We start from the raw sequence: 24,773 nt of genomic DNA on the forward strand, positions 1-24,773 counted from the left end.
ATGACAATGAGGTCAAGGTCACATGATATCTGTCCGCTAGATAGGTACACCTTACAATCATTCCATACAACAAATATAGTAGACCTATTGCATATAGTATGAGAAAAACAGACCAAAACACAAAAAATTAACTATAACCACTGAACCATGAAAATGAGGTCAAGATCAGATGACACCTGCCAGTTGGACATGTACAACTTACAGTCCTTCCATACACCGAATATACTAGCCCTATTGCTTGTAGTATCTGAGATATGGACTTGACCACTAAAACTTAACCTTGTTCACTGATCCATGAAATGAGGTCGAGGTCAAGTGAAAACTGTCTGACAGACATGAGGACCTTTCAAGGTACGCACATATCAAATATAGTTATCCTATTACTTATAATAAGAGAGAATTCAACATTATAAAAAATCTGAACTTTTTTTCAAGTGGTCACTGAACCATGAAAATGAGGTCAAGGACATTGGACATGTGGCTGATGGAAACTTCGTAACATGGGGCATCTATATACAAAGTATGAAGCATCCAGGTCTTCCCCCTTCTAAAATATAAAGCTTTTAAAAAGTTAGCTAACACCGCCGCCGGATCACTATCCCTATGTCAAGCTTTCTGCAACAAAAGTTGCAGGCTCGACAAAAAAATCACAAAAAACATGAAGTTTGAATTGAGTAAATAAGATATGGAGTCACGTAAACCATTATATTTTGTGTTTATGGACCATGCACCAGAAGCAGCATCATATCCATTATAAAAATAGTTTTTGAGTCAAGTCCTTTCTTGTGGCTGATGCATCTGAACAAATAGTATTGGTGTTCATATGCAGGAGTTACCAAGGGCAGATGCTTAAAGGATAAACATGATAAAGATGATTTCCGATTGATCTCGAGAACACGATCACCAGGTAATAATTGATACAGGAGATTGACGATTGATCTGGAGGACAAAAAGTCAAGCTAACAATAAATTGTCTGATAATGGTGATTTCCGATTGATTCCTAAAACATGATAACCAAGCATTGTCTGATAATAGTGATTTCCGATTGATCTCTAGAACATAATAATCAGATATTGTCTGATAATTGTTATTTTCAATTGATCCCAACACGGCAAGTAATCTACACACGCAGAACGTTTGGTTCTGCAATGAAAACCGTGAGAGGATTTTCCGGTTGTGCTTGAGTGGAGTAATTGTCACCGCTTCAAAAGGTATGTACATTTCTAAATCTCAATTTTCTTATTCAACTGATCAAAATATTGAAAATCAGAGAATGCTATGCAGTGGTGAATACTTTAACGAAGAGATACATGTATCATTTACTGTTGTACGTAGAGTTGAACTCCTACAAAATCAGTTGCCCCACGAGAAATTGCTTAAAAAAGTGACATTTTAATTTTAAAATGATTCTATTTACAGACCTACAAGTTCAAATTAATGTTTTTTTGGAGCAATGGGTATGAATGTTGTTTTTGGCGGTGTGTACGCTGTCCGGTGTTGATAGACGTCTTAATAATTCCAAAAACTACATTTTTCCATTTAGTCATGCGTGAGGGGATCGGTTCTGATTGAGGACATCGTGAATGCGTGAGGGGAAGTACAAATGATATCTTTATATTCAAGCTATGAGTCGTTGAAACTTACCTAAATTAGGCTACATTGTTCATTAAAAAACACATAATTATTATGGTGCTTAAAAAAATTCATGAGATTGAATTATGAAATAAATTGTGGGAACCTAGATTTAATAGTATGTTTCACGAAGAATAAAAACAAAAAATGTTGTCAACGATAACCAAAAATACTGCAGAGATGTTGGGGAGTATCTCATTAGTCTTGATTCGTCCTTTTCAAACCCTCAACAATGTCCAAAAACAGGTCGAATGCAATGTTGTTTAAAGGAAAATGTCCACTCTGTACTAATGAAAAAAAATCTTTCCCTTTTCCCTACGTCTGAGAGTTTATCTAAAGCACTTTAAAAAACTTAATATTCTTCCTCAAGGTCTTCCATGTGGTCTTTCTCGTGGTCTTCTTCTTCTATGACTTCTTCGTTGTCTAATGCATGCTCTTCCTCGAGATTATCTTGGCTTTCATCGATGTTCGTGAATAATGAATTCTGTAAATCTGGCTTTTTTGTTTCGAAAATTTTGTGATTTTGGGTGAACAGATTACGTCTAATATATATAGGTGTTGAAGTTTTGATCGGCGATATATTTTTCTTAAATATATGTGGTGATCTCTGTGACGTATATTTGACGACAAGACTACTTCCAGAGGGGTTAGTTCGCTTCGAGGCGGGGATGACTTGTATCTCCATGGCTATTTGTAGAGAGTCAATGTTAGTCCTCTTTTCCTTTTTCCTTTGAACAATGGCATTTTCTTAAATTGAACAAACAATTAATAGTTTGATTTCATTGAATCAGTGATCAGTTTTCATCTATTAATAATAAAATTAACGGTACTAATTTTCTTGCACCAGATGCGCATTTCGACAAAACATGTCTCTTCAGTGATGCTCGTGGCCAAAATATTTGAAATCCAAAGCTTATATAAAAGATGAAGAGCTATAATCCAAAAGGTCCAAATAGAATAGCCAAATCCGTGAAAGGAATCAGAGCTTTGCATGAGGGAGATACATTCCTTAATTTATAATATTTTCTATCATTTTGTAACAGTAAATTTTAATAACACAAAAAATCCGTATTTTCATGCCAGTACCGAAGTACTGGCTACTGGGGGTGGTGATACCCTCGGGGACTAATAGTCCACCAGCAGAGGCATCGACCCAGTGGTAGTAATAAAATTAACGGTACTAATTTTCTTGCACCAGATGCGCATTTCGACAAAACATGTCTCTTCAGTGATGCTCGTGGCCAAAATATTTGAAATCCAAAGCTTATATAAAAGATGAAGAGCTATAATCCAAAAGGTCCAAATAGAATAGCCAAATCCGTGAAAGGAATCAGAGCTTTGCATGAGGGAGATACATTCCTTAATTTATAATATTTTCTATCATTTTGTAACAGTAAATTTTAATAACACAAAAAATCCGTATTTTCATGCCAGTACCGAAGTACTGGCTACTGGGGTGGTGATACCCTCGGGGACTAATAGTCCACCAGCAGAGGCATCGACCCAGTGGTAGTAATAAAATTAACGGTACTAATTTTCTTGCACCAGATGCGCATTTCGACAAAACATGTCTCTTCAGTGATGCTCGTGGCCAAAATATTTGAAATCCAAAGGTTATATAAAAGATGAAGAGCTATAATCCAAAAGGTCCAAATAGTATAGCCAAATCCGTGAAAGGAATCAGAGCTTTGCATGAGGGAGATACATTCCTTAATTTATAATAATTTCTATCATTTTGTAACAGTAAATTTTAATAACACAAAAAATCCGTATTTTCATGCCAGTACCGAAATACTGGCTACTGGGGTGGTGATACCCTCGGGGACTAATAGTCCACCAGCAGAGGCATCGACCCAGTGGTAGTAATAAAATTAACGGTACTAATTTTCTTGCACCAGATGCGCATTTCGACAATACATGTCTCTTCAGTGATGCTCGTGGCTAAAATATTTGAAATCCAAAGCTTATATAAAAGATGAAGAGCTATAATCCAAAAGGTCCAAATAGTATAGCTAAATCCGTGAAAGGAATCAGAGCTTGCATGAGGGAGATACATTCCTTAATTTATAATAATTTCTATCATTTTGTAACAGTAAATTTTAATAATACAAAAAATCCGTAATTTCATGCCAGTACCAACGTAAATTATAAGGATAAATCTGTGCTTTTTAATCAGCATTCATCACATTTATTGAGTCAACAAAAGTCACAAAGCCAAAGATTAAAAAAAATAGTTGTCCTTCCCCTCACGCATTCACGATGTCCTCAATCAGAACCGATCCCCTCACGCATGACTTAATGAAAAAATGTAGTTTTTGGAATTATTAAGACGTCTACCAACACCGGACAGCGTGCACGCTGCCAAAAACAACATTCATACCCCGGTCCTACTAAAAAGCGCCCGGGGAAAAAAAAGCGCCCGGGGAAAATTAAAAGCGCCCGGAGAAGGAAAATTAGCGCCCGGAGAAGAAAATTAGCGCCCGGGAGAAAAAAAAAGAATAATGTTTAATAACAATATTTTTTTCCCTTAAAAAATAACTAATCATTGCTTGTTTTGTCTTTAATATAAATGGGGATATGTACGATGCTACATCTAAAGCCGCGGTGTTGTTGCACTTTTACATTTTATATTTCAAAATTGTATATAAGTAAGTAAATGAATATAAATAAGAGTATATATAGAAGAATCATGAAAGACACTGTCCTCGATTAAAATGTATATTTTGTTATTTAAAAATAATCGTGGCCTGAGGTCTAATATTTTCCCAACTGCATGGTGAACACTTTTTTATACAGATGCTGAGATAGATTTATTATATCATTTTATAAAACTAAAACTGCTTTAACATGTTTAATGCCTATGCTTATCAGGGTTTTAATGCTTAGACTAAAATTTAAACCAAACACCTGTTTTTTACCCCCTTGTTTTAACTACGGTACATGTATAGTACTGCTTTTTTTCATGTGCTGATTTATCATGTGTACATTGTACCTCTTTTAATTTTGATTAAATTAATATTTATCTGTGATTTGGGTTGTCTTATACATTTCTCATTTTGATATCGTTTTTGAATAACATGTCTTTTGATGTCTTACATTTTATAAATCTTCCACATAAACTGTGATCCATTTTAATCTTTTGAAAAGTATTCATATATTATTGTTAAAATTGAAATATTCATACTTGTTTTTGTGCTTTATTACAAATGTCTATTATCTGAATTTGCAAATTACTTGTCTAAAATAAAAAAAATAAAAATCAATGTTCATAACTTAAGAAATTTGTCTCATGCCAATAAAATATCTATATATTTTCCCCGGGCGCTATATTTTCTTTTCCGGGCGTTTTTTCTATTCCCCGGGCGCTTTTTCTTCACCCGGGCGCTCCCGGGCGCATTTTAGTAGGACCCTCATACCCATTGCCCCCCAAAAAACTAAATTTGAACTTGTAGGTCTGTTATTAGGACCATTTCAAAAATTGAAATGTCACTTTTTTAAGCAATTTCTCGTGGGGCAACTGATTTTGTAGGAGTTCAACTCTACCTACAACTGTGAATGATACATGTATCTCTTCGTTAAAGTATTCACCACAGCATAGCATTCTCTGATTTTCAATATTTTGATCAGTTGAATTAGAAAATTGAGATTTAGAAATGTACATACCTTTTGAAGCGGTGACAATTACTCCACTCAAGCACAACCGGAAAATCCTCTCACGGTTTTCATTGCAGAACCAAATGTTCTGCGTGTGTAGATTACCAGCCGTGCCAAGCACATGATGACCAGACATAGTCTTATACTGGTTAATTCTGATTGCATACTTTGGCAATTGTTATATTATAGTTCGTTTCAGTGTGTGTTACATTTTAGTGTTGTGTTTCTGTTGTGTCGTAGTTCTGTTATATATGATGTGTTTCCTTCAGTTTAAGTTTGTAACACCGGATTTGTTTTTTTTCTCAATTAATTTATGACTTTCGAACAGCGGTATACTACTGTTGCCTTTATTTAACTCAATATTCAGACAATGTCTGAAAAAGTCGATTGCTTTTTCTTCTGCAAACAACAACGAACATCATTTGAAAAACACAGTTCACTATATCCATCTGAATGTAAAAAGAGGTCCAACCGATTAAAAGTATCTGTGTAATATCATATGTGTTATCATAAACTTAAACTCAAAAGGTCAACACACACACATTGCAATAGATTTGTCTCTTCATGGTTTATTGCTTGTTTTCATTTTGGTAAAAAAAATTTAAAAAAAAAAATTAAAAAAAATGGCAAATATTTCAAGCAATACATTGAATTATTAAGACTATCAAACAACTACCTATATTTTTTTTAATTTTCCTTTTATTATGAATGAAATAAGACGGTGGATATATGTAAAAACAATCTGGGATAAACACATAACAAACCAATATTCCAGCCATAAAGGGGTGCCTAGATAATAAAGCTGTGAATAATATATATAGCATCAACACCTGATACCTTATGGACAAATATTTCTTATATCTTTCTCATGAAAAACAAAGAGAAAATGATTTCCTGTTTTGTCTTATGTTTCTCACGGCACAAGTTTTCTTGATTTCACTGTAAGAATTATTATATGAGTAGTTTGTTATAAGCAATATTAATATTACAGTATTTGCTGCATGTGAATATTTTTGAAAAAAAACCCAGTAATTATACAGTCACATATTGGTCAAATCTTTAACATTAGTCCAATATTTTCCACTTGGTTCACATTCTTCATCTTGCTGTCTATAGTTTTATGAATAGATAGTTTCAAACTGAATTTGATAGATTTATGTTTCTATTATAGATGATCGACTTCAAATCTGTTACTTTGGTAGACTGTGTTCTTCTTATGATATGTTTCTCTATTGTGGTTGAACTTTGATTTAGTACTCAATTTCAACTTCAATCGTCATCCCTGAAATAAAATTATAAGCTACTAATTGAACGATTGTTGTTATTTAATGTCCAGTGGCATTTGCATAATGCACATTTACTGATTAGGACAAGAATAATTTACCAAAGTGCAATTGGTATGTCATTTAATAGGTGCTCCATTTTTTACTGTCGGTTTAAAGAAGACTAAACATGATAATATTTATATTCCTGAGTTACCCTTGTTATAACTGTTTCAAATTATACTTCACATATTTATCAATGGCAAAATCAGTAGGCGAAGTTAGAATGACTACTCATATCAGGTAACGGAACGCATAAAATATATCGCAACAGGGTCTTAGCAAATCTCAACTTTAATATATTGTTAAGTCTGCATGCACTTATATTTTAATACAAACAAGTCTTCATTTAACCTTATTCTTTTACAAACAAGTCTAGTAATGGTCATTGTCATTTCTAGGAAATCACGAAAATAGCCCAGATTATATTAATGAATATTAAACATTACATTACAGGAAAAACGAAAAAGGCTAAGAAATAAAAAAAAAGAATGGTTAAAAACATATGTACCTGATATTTCATTTTCAATTGATTTCACTTCCTCTTTAGAAATATATTTAGCCAGAATTTCCTTCAGATGATCTGTATACAGCTTTGTTGGTGTGTTATGGCGATCAAATCTTTTTAAAAGGTCACTTGATATATTACTTAATTCATTGAAACGCATGTCGTCAAGTTTAAATAGCTGACAATGTTGTAATTCGTTTCTCGTAAGTCTTATGCGCTCAATATCATCTCCAATAGCTATGTCCGTATTCTTAAAATCTTGCCAACACCCTCCCCATGGCCCATGAGGATATTGTCGGTGGTTTGAATTACTTGGAACATGTTTATTAAGTTTCCTGTGTTCACTGTATAAGTATGTTATATCGCAATCACACCTTGGACGTAGATGTGGTTTATCTGGTTTTAATAGATCATATAAAACATCAGCAAAAATATTCAATGCTATCATTCCCATCTTTGTAAAATTAATTTCCTCTTCTGTGAACTGGAAAGAATATAAGAGTTAAGAATTGTGATGTAAAACACGAACAAGATAATCTACAATAAAACTTCACATACGTTTTGGTTGAATCAATTGACAGTAAACTTGGTCAAGTACTCACAGAAGTTTTAGCAAGAAAACAAAAACATAAACAGTTTATATAAATCAGTAAAACTAAGGAGCTGGCACCAAAGCCGAAACTAACTTTTACTCAATTGGAGAAATCTGTGATTACAGTTTCAAAATAATTATTGACAAAATCTTGCCGATAATATTTCAGAAATAGTTTGTTTTGGTATCAATGATAAGGAAACAGTGTCAAATTTATGTTTTTTTTTCTTACATAGGAAAACCATAATAATTAAACACATGTATCATTTATTGATATTTTTTAGCATCTGGTCTAACAATTCAAAACATTCATGATAATATGATTGCTTCAACTTAACTAACAGCAGTATGATGACTATCAAAGGTTCCACAAAGGCAAATGTTGAACAGAAAATAATGCCATTATTTAATGAGAAAAAGGATTTGTGTTGATGAAAAAAAAAGTAAAATCACAAAAATACTTAACTCCGAGGAAAATTCAATCGTAAAGTCCATAATCAAATGGCAAAATCAAATGACAAAACATATCAAAAACAAATGGACAACAACTGTAATACTCCTGACTTGGTACAGGCATTTTCAAATGTAGAAAATGGTGGATTGAACCTGGTTTTATAGACATGTAAGAATTCAACAATTCTATTTCAAGCGTTTGAATTTACATTCTTAAATTAATTCACATTATTTTTTGTGGAAGTCAACATTTGTTCTACTTTAACCATCGATAAAAGAACACTTACATTTTATTTTTTTAACAATTTTTTTCTTCTTTTATATATCATGTATATATCTAGTCATCATGGTCATTGTTCAATCTTTAATTTACTATGATATTGAATGGAAAAATGAACTTCTCCTGTTTTATCATTTCGATTTTTAGGAAATGAATATAGCACGAAAATACAATGTGGTGTTACATACCCCTGTCGAAATGGCTGTTCCTGTTGCCCTTTCATTGACATTTGAAAACTCCCTCTCACCAGCTTGGACACGGACACGTACCTCAAAACAAAAAAATGTATGTCATTCATTTTCAATAGAAATTAGTTGGTAATATTCATGAAAAATTTATGCAGACAATTTGTCAATGTAGGTGGCACCTATTCTTTTAATCTATTTTGATAAAGATAGGTTGAATAATCGACATAGCCAAGCATGCAAGTATGCCTTAAGATAAAGATAGATTGAATAATCGACATAGCCAAGCATGCAAGTATGTCTTAAGATAAAGATAGATTGAATAATCGACATAGCCAAGATTGCACGTATGTCTTAAGATAAAGATAGGTTGAATAATCGACATAGCCAAGCATGCAAGTATGTCTTATGATAAAGATAGGTTGAATAATCGACATAGCCAAGCATGCACGTATGTCTTAAGATAAAGATAGGTTGAATAATCGACATAGCCAAGATTGCACGTATGTCTTAAGATAAAGATAGGTTGAATAATCGACATAGCCAAGCATGCACGTATGTCTTAAGATAAAGATAGATTGAATAATCGACATAGCCAAGATTGCACGTATGTCTTAAGATAAAGATAGGTTGAATAATCGACATAGCCAAGCATGCAAGTATGTCTGAAGATAAAGATAGATTGAATAATCGACTTAGCCAAGCATGCAAGTATGTCTTAAGATAAAGATAGGTTGAATAATCGACATAGCCAAGCATGCAAGTATGTCTTAAGATAAAGATAGGTTGAATAATCGACATAGCCAAGCATGCAAGTATGTCTGAAGATAAAGATAGGTTGAATAATCAACATAGCCAAGCATGCAAGTATGTCTTAAGATAAAGATAGGTTGAATAATCGACATAGCCAAGCATGCAAGTATGTCTTAACTCTTTGGCTATGTATGCATATTATTAAAACAAGTTATATTTCTCTTCAGAGATGAGTTACCTCATAAAACTGGAAATTAGTGTACAATTTGGAGTTTAGTATGGGGTTCATTATCACTGAACCAGTATATATTTGTTTAGGGGCCAGTTGAAGGACGTCTCCGGGTGCGAGAATTTCTCGTTGCATTGAAGACCTGTTGGTGACCTTCTGCTGTTGTCTGCTCTATGGTAGGGTTGTTGTCTCTTTGGCACATTCCCCATTTCCATCCCAATTTTATTCCTATAAGTTTCATACAACTCAAGGAAATGTTTGTTTTCAGGGATGATTCTTCTATATAATTTAGGGCCGCTGAGTGGCTCTCAATTCCTCCAGCGGCCCCAAAAAGTTGTGTGAAAATAATTTCCCAATTCAGAAAAAAAAAATTAAAAAAAATAATCGATATTTCTGGAAATGTTTCCGTCACCGATTTAGGCAATTCCATTTTTTCCGCATTTGTCTTCAAAGGGTTTTTAAATCCGAATACGAATAATGTAAACGGAAGATTCCTGGGATAAGGTATGTAATCATAATTTATATTGTGTGTTTATCAGAGACGTTTCTCAATACCTTTGTTCTCGTAAAAGCAGACCTTTAAATAAAATTGAAGAAAATGCTATGGGAGTATTTGATATCGTAAAAGCATATCGCCCAGCAGGTCGATAATAGATGCTTTTTGTCAAAATGGGTCTCGTGAAAGCAGACCTCGGCAGGGAGTAAAACTTATAAATTTTGATAAATTTAATGGGTGCCGATCTCGGAAAAGCAGATCGCCCAACAGAACCGGTTATATAATATGTTTATAAAAAATATAAATCAATATTTCTGCCTGGCTCTCAAATCAAAAGTCCGACTGTCTGAGCATTTTTTTAAATACATGTTGATAGATCATTCATCAAATAGGATGTCCACACATTATGGAACAGGTAACACTTGATACAATTTCCGTTTTCACAGGAAAATAATGTTATTTCATCATAGATTTTATGTGGAAAAAAATTCCCAATTGGGTGAACATTCCTAATTTTGATGGTCAAAGGACCCATTTGAAAACACCTGGAATCATCCTGGTTTTTTTTACATTCAGGGACGAAGGTAAAAGGCGCAAAATCATAGAAACAGCCTACTCGGTCAGTAATGCTAAAATGTGTAAAATGCTCAGTTAAGAGTATCATGATTTTATAACATGAATTGTCTCAATAGATTGCATTTTGATGGAATGAACTATTACAAAGCATATAGTGTCAATCCAAAGACAATTGCTCGATTTGACGAATGCATGATATTTTCTCAAGAATTTGTTTTAAGTAAAATAAGTAATTGACATTGCACTTTATGTAATACTTACTACTAGTTATACAAATATGCTATACAATAAAATAATAGATTGTTACCTTGGTGGATTGAACTGTAGTTTGGGTTTGACTTGAGCTTTCGATTTGAAGATTAGATCTGGGAACATTTTCAGAACTCTGTGACAATAAAAAATAATTTTTAAACAAAAGTTAATAACCACTATCGGTTGACCACTACTACCTTATATTTAATTAAAATATCACTCTACTTAAATCTATGAATTATTAATGAAAATAATCATAAATTTTATGTGGTGAGAGCAAAGCTTTAACCCAATATAGAATTTACTTAACCCATATATATCGAAATCTAAAATGACGTCCATTATACGCTTTGAGTACACACCCGTGGTAAAATATGAATATATTGTTCGGGCGGTTCCGATTGTACTCCCACGTCATATTTTTTTTTGTGACATGCAAGTAATTAAGCTATCATTTAAAATCATTCAAACCTATCTAAATACGTTATTGTAATAGTTAAAGCATGCCACTATAGTGTGTGATAACATTGTGTGAGGGAATTCGACGTTTGATGTACCACTGTTCACTCCAGTGCAATTTATGACAATACCACTGCATCAATCAGAATTATTTTTTTTGCAGTGTTTTAAGAAATGATTTTGCTTTGTTGTCGCGTATTATTTGTGAAACATTCAATGTTTTAAAAAGGCGAATTTTCTTTATAAAGTCAATGATTATGTTGACTTTTGAAGGCCAAACTTTCTACAGCCTTAAATACGACAATGAAAGGTCCAAAAACTATACCAATACATAACGACATGATTATGAAATTATAACAAATCTATTGGTTAACAAATTTTTACTCGTTATTGCAAAATAATGAACTCAATATATCTGACATTTTCTCCCTACCCAGTTTACCCCTATACATTTTTATGATGTGGACTGGTCATTGTTATTGAATCGTAGGCAATTTGATTGGATTAAATTGTTATTAGTTTACCTTCAAACTTGTTTATGCTTTTCATACATGACTATTGATTAATTAGAACGTGCATGAATGTGACCGGTAACTAAAATGACCTTCAAACTGGACACTGGACGAGTCAATATTATGTTTTATCAATGAAAGTTAAGGTATGAAAGGTAAGAATTGCCACTTATTCGATTTTCACAAAATTTTCGGAATATACAGTTGGAAAGGTTATTTTTTAAAAACCTATTGTGAAGAGTAAAGAGAAAGTTTACAAATAATACGTTTTGTTCCATTGAACAAGTCATTTTCGTAAGAGAAATACCGAAATATATTTTACGCACGACTACGGCAGGTAAAATTATTATTTATCATAATAAAAAAAAGCATTTTTCAGTCTCATTGGAATATGTTGATTACAATTAATCCCAAACTTAAGAAGTAAGTAACTAAAGTCAAAATATGTGCGATCTGCCTATTTCTGCACATCAAAAGTCAATACGATCGTTTTAAAGTCAATTTCGTCTACCTCACAAAATCTTGTTAGGCACTATAGTTCCATTTGCTCTGTTCTTTAAAGTCTTAATAGTGCGTTATTTATGGGAATGGCATTTTTTCCTTCACCGAGAGCGCCTCCATCAAAACGAATGGCCATATTCGTCCTATTAGAATAAAAATAATTCATGGGGGCTTGCTTTTATACTGACTTTACCACGGGTTTGCCCTTTATGCTGATATTTCACTCTCACTGTAAAATATTCAGCATAAAGAGCCAATTTTTAACCCGTGGTAAAATTAGTATAAATTCAAGCCCCCATGAATTATTTCTTCAAGAACAAACAGTAACACACTGACCTGTTAAAGTGCAAATACTATTTTTATCACTCAATAACTATAACTTTAGTACCCAGGAGAAAAGCAAGGAAAACTTTCATAGGATATAGGTAGATTGAAGGACTGAAAGATAGTAACCAGTGTACAATATAATTACACATTTTCTATATAGAATACATATAACATGTAAAATATGAATAAATCTTTAACTTACATCAGATGTTTTATGTTGTAGATCTAACCATTCACCAGTGAATGTGTGTATAGTAGTACATGTCTTACAATAATATATGTTTTCCTGATCTTCACTTAAATCAAATGATCCTGTCACACACTCTGGTTTTGTTTGGCCACATTCCCACTTCAACTCAAATCTTACATTGGACATCTTGAATCTTGTACTTATTAACTTGCTTATTTCCTCTGTCACAAAGTCTGCAATGTATTTGAACAAACCTCTTTCAACAGTGACTTGCTTCCCAAACTGCCAAATCTGAATTTGAATAATATTTGGACCTTTCATAATAAGTAATTTTCTCAATTTTGTCGTTTTCTGTAACTCAAAGACAGCTGAGCTTCTGAAAAGAGTAATTTGTCTTTTCTGTTCCTTAGTGACAACTTCTTCAACGTTATATTTCCTGCACAGTGACGCAATTAAATGATTCATTAAATGAGGTGGTAGAAACCTAAACATATAACATAACCAGGTAGACTTAGTACATATGTTTTCCGTCACATTAAACATATTATATATATCACATTCGGGTTCTGATTTAATCATACAAGGTAGATAAAAGAGAGGTTTGTCATCACCAGCCTCTCTTTGAGTTTCTGATGTGTTAGGACGTATAATGATATCAAATTTCTCCATTACATTCAGGATATGATCCTTGTGTTTGGAAAAAATGCTTTCACTTTTTCTAAATATGTCGTCTAAAACCTCGCTATGCAATTTGCCTCTACTATACAATTCTTTCCATTTGTTTTCATTTCTTATACTAATAGCACTAAATTTTTTGGCTGTGACAATACATCTAAAAACATCAGACAACCACTGTGTGTCTAAAATAATATAAGAAGGAAGATCATTGAAATAAACTAAGGCTCTGATCTCATGGTGAAATTCCAGGAACAATTTTAGTTCTTCATCATTAAGTGGCTGAGGTGTATCAATAGCAATATTCTGAATTTCTTGAAAGGAAATAATAGGTAACACCTTCTTCTTTTCTTGAAGTCGTTTTTCAAGCTGAATAAATTTTAAAGGATAATCTGTGTTCCATGTTCTCATTGTTCTTGCTAAACGTAGGATGTTTTCTCGTATTTGCTGGAATACACTGGGATCATCTTCTGTATTGGAAATGAAGTATGTTTGCCTGATATGTCCTAGTTCATCGTCTGAGATATTCTCTGCATACTTTGAAATATTTTCTCTGCATGCATCATCAATCTAAAAAAAAAAATCCTCTTATCTTTGTACATGCATGATGGGTTTATTGTACTATATCATATTTCCGAAATTGTTGAAAGATCTTTTGTAAACTATTAAAACGGATTGCTTTTCCTATAAACACTTTCAACCTTACGATGTGATAAAGCTTGCATTCTTGCATTTATATATTGTCAATATATGTCATATGTGTTGGTTTGGTGAAACAGTAAAGCAGGTATCTGTACAAATAAACACTTTGCTGTATGGGCTTTTCTCATTGTTGAAGGCCGTACAGTGATATATACTTGTTAATTTCTGAGTCATTTGGTCTCTTTTGGAGAGTTGTCTCCTTGGCAAACATACCACATCTGACAACATTTGTAATTTCCAATACCTTTTCTACATCACAGATCACGGCATCTTTCCAAGTGCCAACAATAACTATCGGTGGATCAAGATCATCTGATGTTCTCTTGTTGCCATCAGATTTATTTCTGTCCTCTTCCAATCTACTGTAACAGTGTATTGAATCCATCCATAATTGAAATAAATCTACAAAGAAATGTGTATAACATGTATAAATAATTCATATCACCATTTATTCAAGTGTAATGTCATAAATGTGGTATGATGGATAATTAGACAGCAATTCACAAAAGATCAACAGATCAGAAGATAAACAGCTAAAGGTCACTTTCCAACATTTTGAAATTAAAGCAGATACCAGCAATGGAGGAACGAATTCACAAACAAATAGTTATTACAAGATAACAAGTTGTCTGGCTTAAAAATAACATTTTATTTTCGGCTTTTATAATGGACTGTGTCAATCATTTTCTACTATTAATTGATTATTGACTTTTTTATTTACTGTTTTTATTTTACTGCATCATCAAAATCATTGCCAAAGAATTATTTCAGATGTAATTTAAGTGCATTGTTCTATCATGGGAAACAAGTTATGTATACTGTCTCTATTTGTCTGAAAATGTCTTAATTCTGTTTGAGTTTGTCCTACTAAGTTTGTGCGTATGAGGTGCTTTTCTATATAAACATGATTAACCTTCATAAGGAATGCTCAAATTCAAAGATTTGAAAGCCAAATGTACGAGACCTAAACACGTTCAGAGCTGTATAACCAAAAGGCATATATACTAAATAGAAAATTTCATCTAAAGTCAACTTAGACTGATGGAATTGGAACCTTAATTGTTTCTTAATTTCTCAAAATTGAGGAAATTCTCAGTCAGCCCTTAAATTCACACAAAAAAAAAATCCCAGTTCAATGGTTTACAGCACTCGAAATTATTTAATTCATAAATAAGTCATGAATTGGAGTTTTAACATCTTACTCTGAGAAAACCTAATAAGCAATATCTATGGCATTTGTTGGTAAAAGGTTTTATTTTACCTTGACCTAATTTTCAAGTTTGTTTCTAAGAAACTATAAGCAACAAATCAACTATATTTTGTGTATCCAATGATTGTTAGATGCATATGTATTTTGGTTTAGTTTATCTGACTTTGGCTTCATGTTCTTTAATTATGTTGAGTTAATGTGATACCTGTAGTCAGTGATATTGTTTGAATTAAATTAAGGGAGAATAAAGGCTTTTTCCCCTGGAGAAGAATCCCAATTTGAAAAAAAAAATGGCTTAAAAGTATTCCCCAAAAGACAACTTTTTTCCCAAACAGTGCATTATCAGTAGTGAGTATGCATGAATACAAACCGAAAAACATTCATTTAAACCATTTTCATGCCTAAAATGACTATATGTGCAGATTTGAGGGTCTTTTCATTTATCATCACTGACAATAAGGGGTCTTATTTCAAATGAGTGTTTACCTCTTGAAAGGGGGTCTGCAAATTGAAGTTCCAGTCAAACTCATCTTTCATTATAAATTTCCCAATTTGATAAAAATGACGCATATTTTCCCAATAAAAAAGGGTAGAGGTAGTTTGGAAAAAAGTCAACAATATCACTGGTAGTAAAACTATGTATTCAGATATTTAGGACGATCAACATAAAATCAACATGAACCTGCGAGACATTTCAGCGTGTTCACTCGTTATATCTGTTGTGTATCCACTTCCTGTTTGCTAACAGTTTATCATTTTACAACACTCATTGTATAATGAAATTTGTCAAAGTTTTCTTGGCTTTTTTTTAAGGGAATGATAATTTATATTTGGTGTGCAGCTTCAGTATTTCCATACAACAAATAAAGTTGACATATTGCATATAGTACAAGAAACACTTAAAATTACCACTCAACCATGAAAATGAAGTCAAGGTCAGATGTCACCTGCCAGTTGGACATATACACCTTACACTTATTCTATACACCAATTATAAAAGACTTATCGCTTAAAGTATCTGATACATGGACTAGACCAAGGAACCTAATCTTATTCACTGGTCCATGAAACGAGGCCGAAGTCAGATGAAAACTGTCTAACGGGCATGAGGACCTTGCAATGACATTAACAGTACCAATTTTCCTGCACCAAATGCGCATTTCTACAATATATGTCTCTTCAGTGATGCTCATGATGAAAATATTTGAAATCCAAAGCATATATAAAAGATGTAGAGCTATAATCCACAAGGTCCAAAAAGTATTGCCAAATCTGTGAAAGAAATCAGAGCTTTGCATGAGGGAGATACATTCCTTAATTTATAATAATGTCTAACATTTTGTAGCAGCAAATTTGAATAACACCAAAAAAATCCGTATTTTCATTCCAGTACCGAAGTACTGGCTACTGGGCTGGTGATACCCTTGGGGACTAACAGTTCACCAGCAGAGGCATCGACCCAGTGGTAGTAATAACATTAATGGTACCAATTTTCCTGCACCACATGCGCATTTCGACAATACGTGTCTCTTCAGTGATGCTCGTGGCCAAAATATGTGTAATTCAAAGCATATATAAAAGATGTAGAGCTATAATCCACAAGGTCCAAAAAGTATAGCCAAATCTGTGAAAGAAATCAGAGCTTTGCATGAGGGAGATACATTCCTTAATTTCTAATAATTTCTAACATTTTGTAGCAGCAAATTTGAATAGCACCAAACAAATCCGTATTTTCATTACAGTACCGAAGTACTGGCTACTGGGCTGGTGATACCCTCGAGGACTAACAGTTCACCAGCAGAGGCATCGACCCAGTGGTAGTAATAACATTAACAGTACCAATTTTCCTGCGACAGGAAATTACGATTCATTTTTTTCCTAGGAGTTATGCCCCTTTGAACTAATTTGCTTTAATGTACTACTGCAACAGTTTGTCATTGCAACTTCTCTGAAACCACACAACAGAGTTTTCTTGAAACCTTTTTAGATTATAAGGAAATACCATTTAGTTGTGCATATCGACAGGAAATTACGCTTCAATTTTTTTTCTAGGAGTTGTGCCCCTTTGAACTTATTTGCTTTAATGTACTTTTGCAACAGTTTGTCATTGCAACTGCCATGAAACCACACAACAGAATTTCATGAAACATTGTAGATAATAAGGACATATGACAGGAAATTACAATTCAATTTTTTTTCTAGGAGTTATGCCCCTTTGAACTTATTTGCTTCAATGTACTACTGCAACAGTTTGTCATTGCAACTCCTCTGAAACCACACGACAGAATTTCATGAAACTTTGTAGATAATAAGGACATATAAGGAAATTATAGTTCAATTTTTTCTCATATAATTTTTTTTTTCTTGCACTTATTTTATTTCTCCGATGACAATGTGGGGACGTCGGGTATGTGAGCGAAATCACTAAGGTTCTTTTATTGCGTATTCATTAAAACTAATACATTAAACTATAAATCAAAAAAAAAAATCAGCATGATATTCATGTGATTATGGACTCCTAAAGGATTCCTTACAACTAATTATGTGGTCAAGGTCAAAGATTTCAAAAGTCAACTGAATTTGTCCCAAAAAAATGGGTTTCAAGTGCTTAATAAAATACATTGGATTGAAGAATTGCTTAGATATATGACCATTTATAATTAAAATTAACTCAAATATGAATTTTCTTGATACTAGGAACGGCAAAGTTCCACTCAAAGATTGTTTTGTTTTTCTAATGTTAATTAAATACAGAAAAATTAGCACTCATACATGTCATGTGGCAATTCATGCCAGATTTTTATAAAATGTATATCAATGGATTTCATCACATGTCAAGAGTTGGATTGAGGGAAATAGAGAGAAATATCATAGAGATTTACTAACAGTTCAAACAAGAATTTGTGGAATTTTAGTTATTGTCCCTGGGCAGACAAGAACCTGATGCTCCGCAGGGCGCAGCTTTATACAACCGCAGGGGTTGAACCCTGAACGGTTGGGGCAAGTATGGACACAACATTCAAGCTGGATTCAGCTCTAAATTTGGATTGTGATTAAATAGTTGACACAGCATAGGTTTCTGACACAGAATGAATGTAGTCTAATGAACTTAAAATATTTTTTTTGCCTTTGAGCAATTCACTATGCTGTTGAATATTAATCCTCTCAAAAAAATGTTTGAAGAAATTTTCTTTTTATTTATGAAATCTGAAATGAGAAAAATTTACCCCCCTCCCATTTTTTTTAATCCCCCTTTCCCTTTTTCCAAAACTGATCTCAATTCAAATTTCTAATGGAGTTTGCAACAATAACTACTCATTTAAATACATCATAAAATATTAAAATGTAAAATAAAGTGCTTGTTATCACTTAATGGTAAAGATTGTTTTAATTTATCAGTTGGTAGTAAAAGTGAATATACATTGTATATTGTATAAAACAATAATTTAAGTTGATTCAACTACTATTCTGGACAAAGAAAGATAACTCCAATTGAAAATTTCTTGCTATTGCACAATATTGTGCAATTATATATTTCTTGCTATTGTGCAATACTGTGCAATTGAAAATATTTGCTATTGCACAATACTGTGCAATCGAAGATTTCTTGCTATTGCGCAATACTGTGCAATTGAAATTTCTTGCTATTGCACAATACTGTGCAATTGAAGATTTCTTGCTATTGCTGAATACTGTGCAATTGAAAATGTCTTGCTATTGCACAATACTTAATATAATAATTTTGGATCCTGATTTGAACCAACTTGAAAATTGGGCCCATAATAAAAAATCTAAGTACATGTTTAGATTCAGCATATCAAAAAACCCCAAGAATTCAATTTTTGTTAAAATCAAACTTAGTTTAATTTTGGACCCTTTTGACTTGAAGGTAGACCAATTTGAAAACGGGACCAAAAATTAAGAATCTACATACACAGTTAGATTTGGCATATCAAAGAACCCCAATTATTCAATTTTTGATGAAATCAAACAAAGTTTAATTTTGGACCCCGATTCGGACCAACTTTAAAACTAGGCCAATAATCAAAAATCTAAGTAAATTTTTAGATTCAGCATATCAAAGAACCCCAAGGATTCAATTTTTGTTAAAATCAACCTAAGTTTAATTTTGGACCCTTTGGACCTTAATGTAGTCCAATTTGAAAACGGGACCAAAAATTAAGAATCTACATACACAGTTAGATTCGGCATATTCCTAAACTGTTGGGACCAAAACTCCCAAAATCAAACCCAACCTTCCTTTTATGGTCATAAACCTTGTGTTTAAATTTCATAGATTTCTATTTACTTATACTAAAGTTAAGGTGTGAAAACCAAGAATAATGCTTATTTGGACCCCTTTTTGGCCCCTAATTCCTAAACTGTTGGGTCCTCAACTCCCAAAATCAATCCCAACCTTCCTTTTGTGGTCATAAACCTTGTGTTTAAATTTCATTGATTTCTATTTATTTATACTAAAGTTATTGTGCGAAAACCAAGAATAATGATTAATTGGGCCCTTTTTTGGCCCCGAATTCCTAAACTGTTGGGACCAAAACTCCCAAAATCAAACCCAACCTTCCTTTTATGGTCATAAACCTTGTGTTTAAATTTCATAGATTTCTATTTCTTAAAACTAAAGTTATAGTGCGAAAATCAAGAATAATGCTTATTTGGGCCCCTTTTTGGCCCCTTATTCCTTAACTGTTGGGACCTCAACTCCCAAAATCAATCCCAACCTTCCTTTTGTGGTCATAAACCTTGTGTTTAAATTTCATTGATTTCTATTTATTTATACTAAAGTTATTGTGCAAAAACCAAGAATAATGATTATTTGGGCCCTTTTTTGGCCCCTAATTCCTAAACTGTTGGAACCAAAACTCCCAAAATCAAGCCCAACCTTCCTCTTGTGGTCATTAACCTTGTGTCAAAATTTCATAGATTTCTATTTCTTAAAACTAAAGTTATAGTGCGAAAACTTAGAAAATGCTTATTTGGGCCCTTTTTGGCCCCTAATTCCTAAAATGTTGGGACCAAACCTCCTAAAATCAATCCCAACCTTCCTTTTGTGGTCATAAACCTTGTGTTAAAATTTCATAGATTTCTATCCACTTTTACTAAAGTTACAGTGCGAAACTAAAAATATTCGGACGACGACGACGACGACGCAGACGCCAACGTGATACCATTATACGACCAAAATTTTATTAATATTTGCGGTCGTATGAAAATGCAACACAAGGGACATTGAAAAGTTCTGTTCTTTTATTAGCTTGTTTTTTATTTACTCAGGTCACAAGAGAGCTGGAGACCTTGAGAGGCAGGAAAAGAACAGACCAGGGAATCACATAGATCCATATCAGATAATAAAATTAAATCGAAAATTTAAAGTTTGAATTTTAAGTTATTGAAACTATTAATTTAATTACAAACTTCCTGAAAATTTGGATTTTGTTTATCATTGAATAGAGGCTAAGGGTATTTGACCATCATCAATGTGCTTACACATTGATTTTAATTCAACTTTAAGAACTTCTTTTTAGGTTTTTAGGGGAATATCTGTTGTATAAAGTTTTGTATGGATATCCACATTTTGAATCATTCTGAATGTTTTCTGAATATATATCTGAATCCTTCTGAATCCTTCTGAATCTGTCTGAATCCATCTGAATGTTGTCTGAATCCATCTGAATGTTATCTGGATATTTCTGAATGTGTCTGATTATTTCTTAATCCTTCTGATTAAAATCAGATTTTTCTGAATTCATTCTGAATATTGCCTTAATTTTTTCTTACATAATTCTGATTTTTGTCTGAATGTTCATATGAAAATTCTGAATTGTTCTTTAGAAGTCCGAAATCCAGTAAAAATTCAGACATTTACGTAAATGTACATTATTTTAGCCATTCAGACATTATTCAGAAAAAATTCAGAAAAATTAAGAATACTTGTCAGACAGAATTCAGACACGTTTTTTTCATGAGGGCAGATGGACGGACGGAAAGCGTTGCATTTGGGACAATAAACACTAAACCTAATTCAGATTAGGTACCCGATAAACCTAGTATGTTGTGATGAGAGTAAATATGAAGACAAAACTGAAAACCATAAGTCATTTGTGTAGAAGATTTAGATTTTCCAGTTTTTCTACCTTATGGAAAATATAGTTTAGTTTAAACATATTTATTTATAGTGGATTGCGAAACAAGTTTTGCAACTTATATTAATCCCTTTCCACTTTGCGGGTGCGAGTGCTGCCTTGTAGAGGCATTAGCCTATTCTTTTTCGAAATCTACAAGGGTGTCTTTAACGTGCAAGATATATGGCTCTCTCTTAACACGGGTCAGCCATTTATCGTCCCCTTCCGACGGACTATCATCGTTTCCTCAAGACCATACTTGCAAATGGTGTCAAGGGAGACCTGAAAATTGAGTTCCTAAAATTTTCATCCCGAACGGGAATCGAACTAGGAACCTTTGTGTTAGTAGTCCGATGCACTAACCACTACACCACGGCTCTCACGGAAGATAAAGAACCGCAGACCAATAGCATACACATAAGACAGATGTTTGACTACTAAATCTGTCCTTTTAACAAAAGCTTTAATTAGATCTTAGATATAAAAATTGGTATGACTGCCAATGAGACAACTCTCCATCCAAGTCACATTTTATAAAAGGAAACCATTAAAGGTCAAAGTACGGTCTTCAACACGGAGCCTTGGCTCACACCGCACAGCAAGCTATAAAGGGCTCCAAATATTACAAGTGTAAAACCAACGTTCTAATCTATGTAAAAAACGAGAAATAAGAAATGCTTATGAACCACATCAACAAACGACAACTACTGAATATCAGATACCTGAATTAGGACAGGTGCAAACAAGCGCAGCGGTTTTACACGTTTTAATTGTACCAAAACTTCACTCTGATCTGATCTGAAACAATAGTGTAACATCACAACATAGAAAAACACACTATAAATTATCAATAGAAATGACTTAACTCAATCAAAAGACATGTTAACACAAGTGAACATACACTGGACAAACAAATTTAATCTATGAAACAATGCAACTACAAAATCAAAAAAACAAACTAATGGATGAATAATTAAATTAACAGTTATGAAATGTTAAACAATTTCAGAAAAAAAACAAAATCTGTTTGTATTAGGTTTTGGATTTTCAAAATTTTGGCATCAAGTATCACTGAAGAGACATTCGTTGTTGAAGAAATGCATATCTGGAATTGCAATGGTACAATTAATTTATTAATTGACTAATTGCTTCACATATTTTTCTCAGTATTCATGGTACTCTGTACTCATGTTACTTGAAGAAATAATGGGCATATATAGTTCTTGACAACAACTTGCATCTTAAGCTTAGTAAAAATAAATTGAAATGTTAAATATTTTTATTCTCACTATATAAAATGTTACCTTTTGCTTTTTTGTCGTCAGCCTCATTGAGTTTTGTAACAACAAGATAAATTGCATCTGGTGACAAAAAGGTTTGATGTGTGTGATAAAATTCTTCATCTCCTGCAAAATCCCATAACAACAATGTGGCATACTCTTCTTTGTCATGTAAATCAACATTAGATTTAAGCATGGTTTCAATATCCTTTTTAGCTTCTTCTATTGATTGATTTGGCTGCTGATTGGTTACTGGAGGTTTAATTGTAGATTCAGTGGATACTTGAGGTTTCACTGTAGATTCACTGTATACTGGAGATATTTCAGACTGCCCCGATACTGTCTCTGATACCTCACTACGTTTGTACAGAATGGTTTTGGGGGTGTTGTCCGTCACAGCGTCATGTGTTTCGTCTTCTACTGACTTTTCAATTGTTCCTTTGTATTGTTTCAATAGTCTTGCGTGAATTTCAGCTTCTTCATTGGTTCCTATCATTTGAAAATTACAATCATATGGAAGAAATGTAGATAAATGTTGAGTAAGATCATGTTATAAAATCAGCAATAAAAATACAACATCAATTTTTTTTTCCAATCATTAATTCTAAAAATATACACATGGAGAGTTATCAAAATTGAAAAATGGAGTTTCTTTGGTTGGTTGGAATATTGAAATAGCAGTTTTTGGGGTTCAATGAAAACCCACAAAACTTGATGCATAAATTTCATATATAGATTCTGGGAGTTCCGAATTAATACAGTTGACGTGGATTTCGTAGCTTATCCTGCTCTCACATGTGAAGACATTGATTTAAAAAAGTGATATGAATGCCAGGCTATACACAAAAGGATGACGTTGTAAACAATTACAACTCACTGTTTGCCTTCAAAATTATATAAAAACCACATCGTCTCATTATGATTCAAGTTTAAATTTTTAATGCAATATTATCATTCTTAATGGAGGCTTATTGTTGGGGAATATCAATTAAATATTATCATCAATAGTAGTTTGAAACTTTATTAAGCAAACTATTGACAATAAGATTTTTTTTTTTAATTTAAATTCATATATACAGAGATACATGTAGATATTAAAAATGGTTTCAACTGAAATACTGGATATTTGAGGATGCTGAGTGTATGGAAAGTATGTATGTAAATTTTCCATCGTGTATTGCATTTATTTATTAAGTCTAAAATGGTTTTAATTTTATATATATAACGATTTTTCACGTTTTTATTTTTTAGACGTACATATCATGAACATTGCTGCTGGAAAAAAAGTGGCTGCTATCTTGATTGGCAGCTAAAAGTGGCTGCACCTGAGTCTGGTTCAAAATAATTGTATAATAATACATAGAATAGTTATCAAAGGTACCAGGATTATAGTTTAGTACGCCAGACGCGCGTTTCGTCTACATAAGACTCATCAGTGACGCTCAAATCAAAATATTTATAAAGCCAAACAAGTACAAAGTTGAAGAGCATTGAGTTCCAAAATTCAAAAAAGTTGTGCCAAATACGGCTAAGATAATCTATACCTGGGATAAGAAAATTCTTAGTTTTTTGAAAATTAAAAGTTTTGTAAACAGGAAATTTATAAAAATGACCACATTATTGATATTCATGTCAACACAGAAGTGTTGACTACTGGGCTGGTGATACCCTCGGGGACAAAACAAATAGTGTTATAACTATTCCTTATTTCTGTGCGTCATATCCTAGATCAAAAAAATGTATGTACATCATCTTTTAATTTCAACTTGTATAAGAATGACATTCTTTCCAATAACTAAACATGCTGATCGCATGAACAATCAAACTCTGTTCGATGTCAAATT

At 32.8% G+C, this 24,773-nt stretch overlaps 1 protein-coding gene across 1 annotated transcript in view; it reads right to left on the reverse strand.

Annotated features, from left to right (window-relative positions):
- Positions 1–6,437: 6,437 nt before the first annotated feature.
- Positions 6,438–24,773, reverse strand: part of LOC139483482 (uncharacterized) — a 78,446-nt gene continuing 60,110 nt past the window's right edge. Inside the window, exons 10-16 of the mRNA XM_071267503.1 lie at positions 22,954–23,418; positions 14,544–14,701; positions 12,935–14,167; positions 10,989–11,066; positions 8,631–8,711; positions 7,121–7,601; positions 6,438–6,569 (exon numbers count right to left, since the gene is read on the reverse strand). Coding sequence (XP_071123604.1) covers positions 6,538–6,569; positions 7,121–7,601; positions 8,631–8,711; positions 10,989–11,066; positions 12,935–14,167; positions 14,544–14,701; positions 22,954–23,418 — 2,528 coding nt within the window. The 3' untranslated portion in view covers positions 6,438–6,537. The remainder of the gene's footprint in view (positions 6,570–7,120; positions 7,602–8,630; positions 8,712–10,988; positions 11,067–12,934; positions 14,168–14,543; positions 14,702–22,953; positions 23,419–24,773) is intronic.

The sequence above is a fragment of the Mytilus edulis genome, chromosome 7, assembly GCF_963676685.1.
Source record: "Mytilus edulis chromosome 7, xbMytEdul2.2, whole genome shotgun sequence".
Classification (NCBI taxonomy): Eukaryota; Metazoa; Mollusca; class Bivalvia; order Mytilida; family Mytilidae; genus Mytilus; species Mytilus edulis.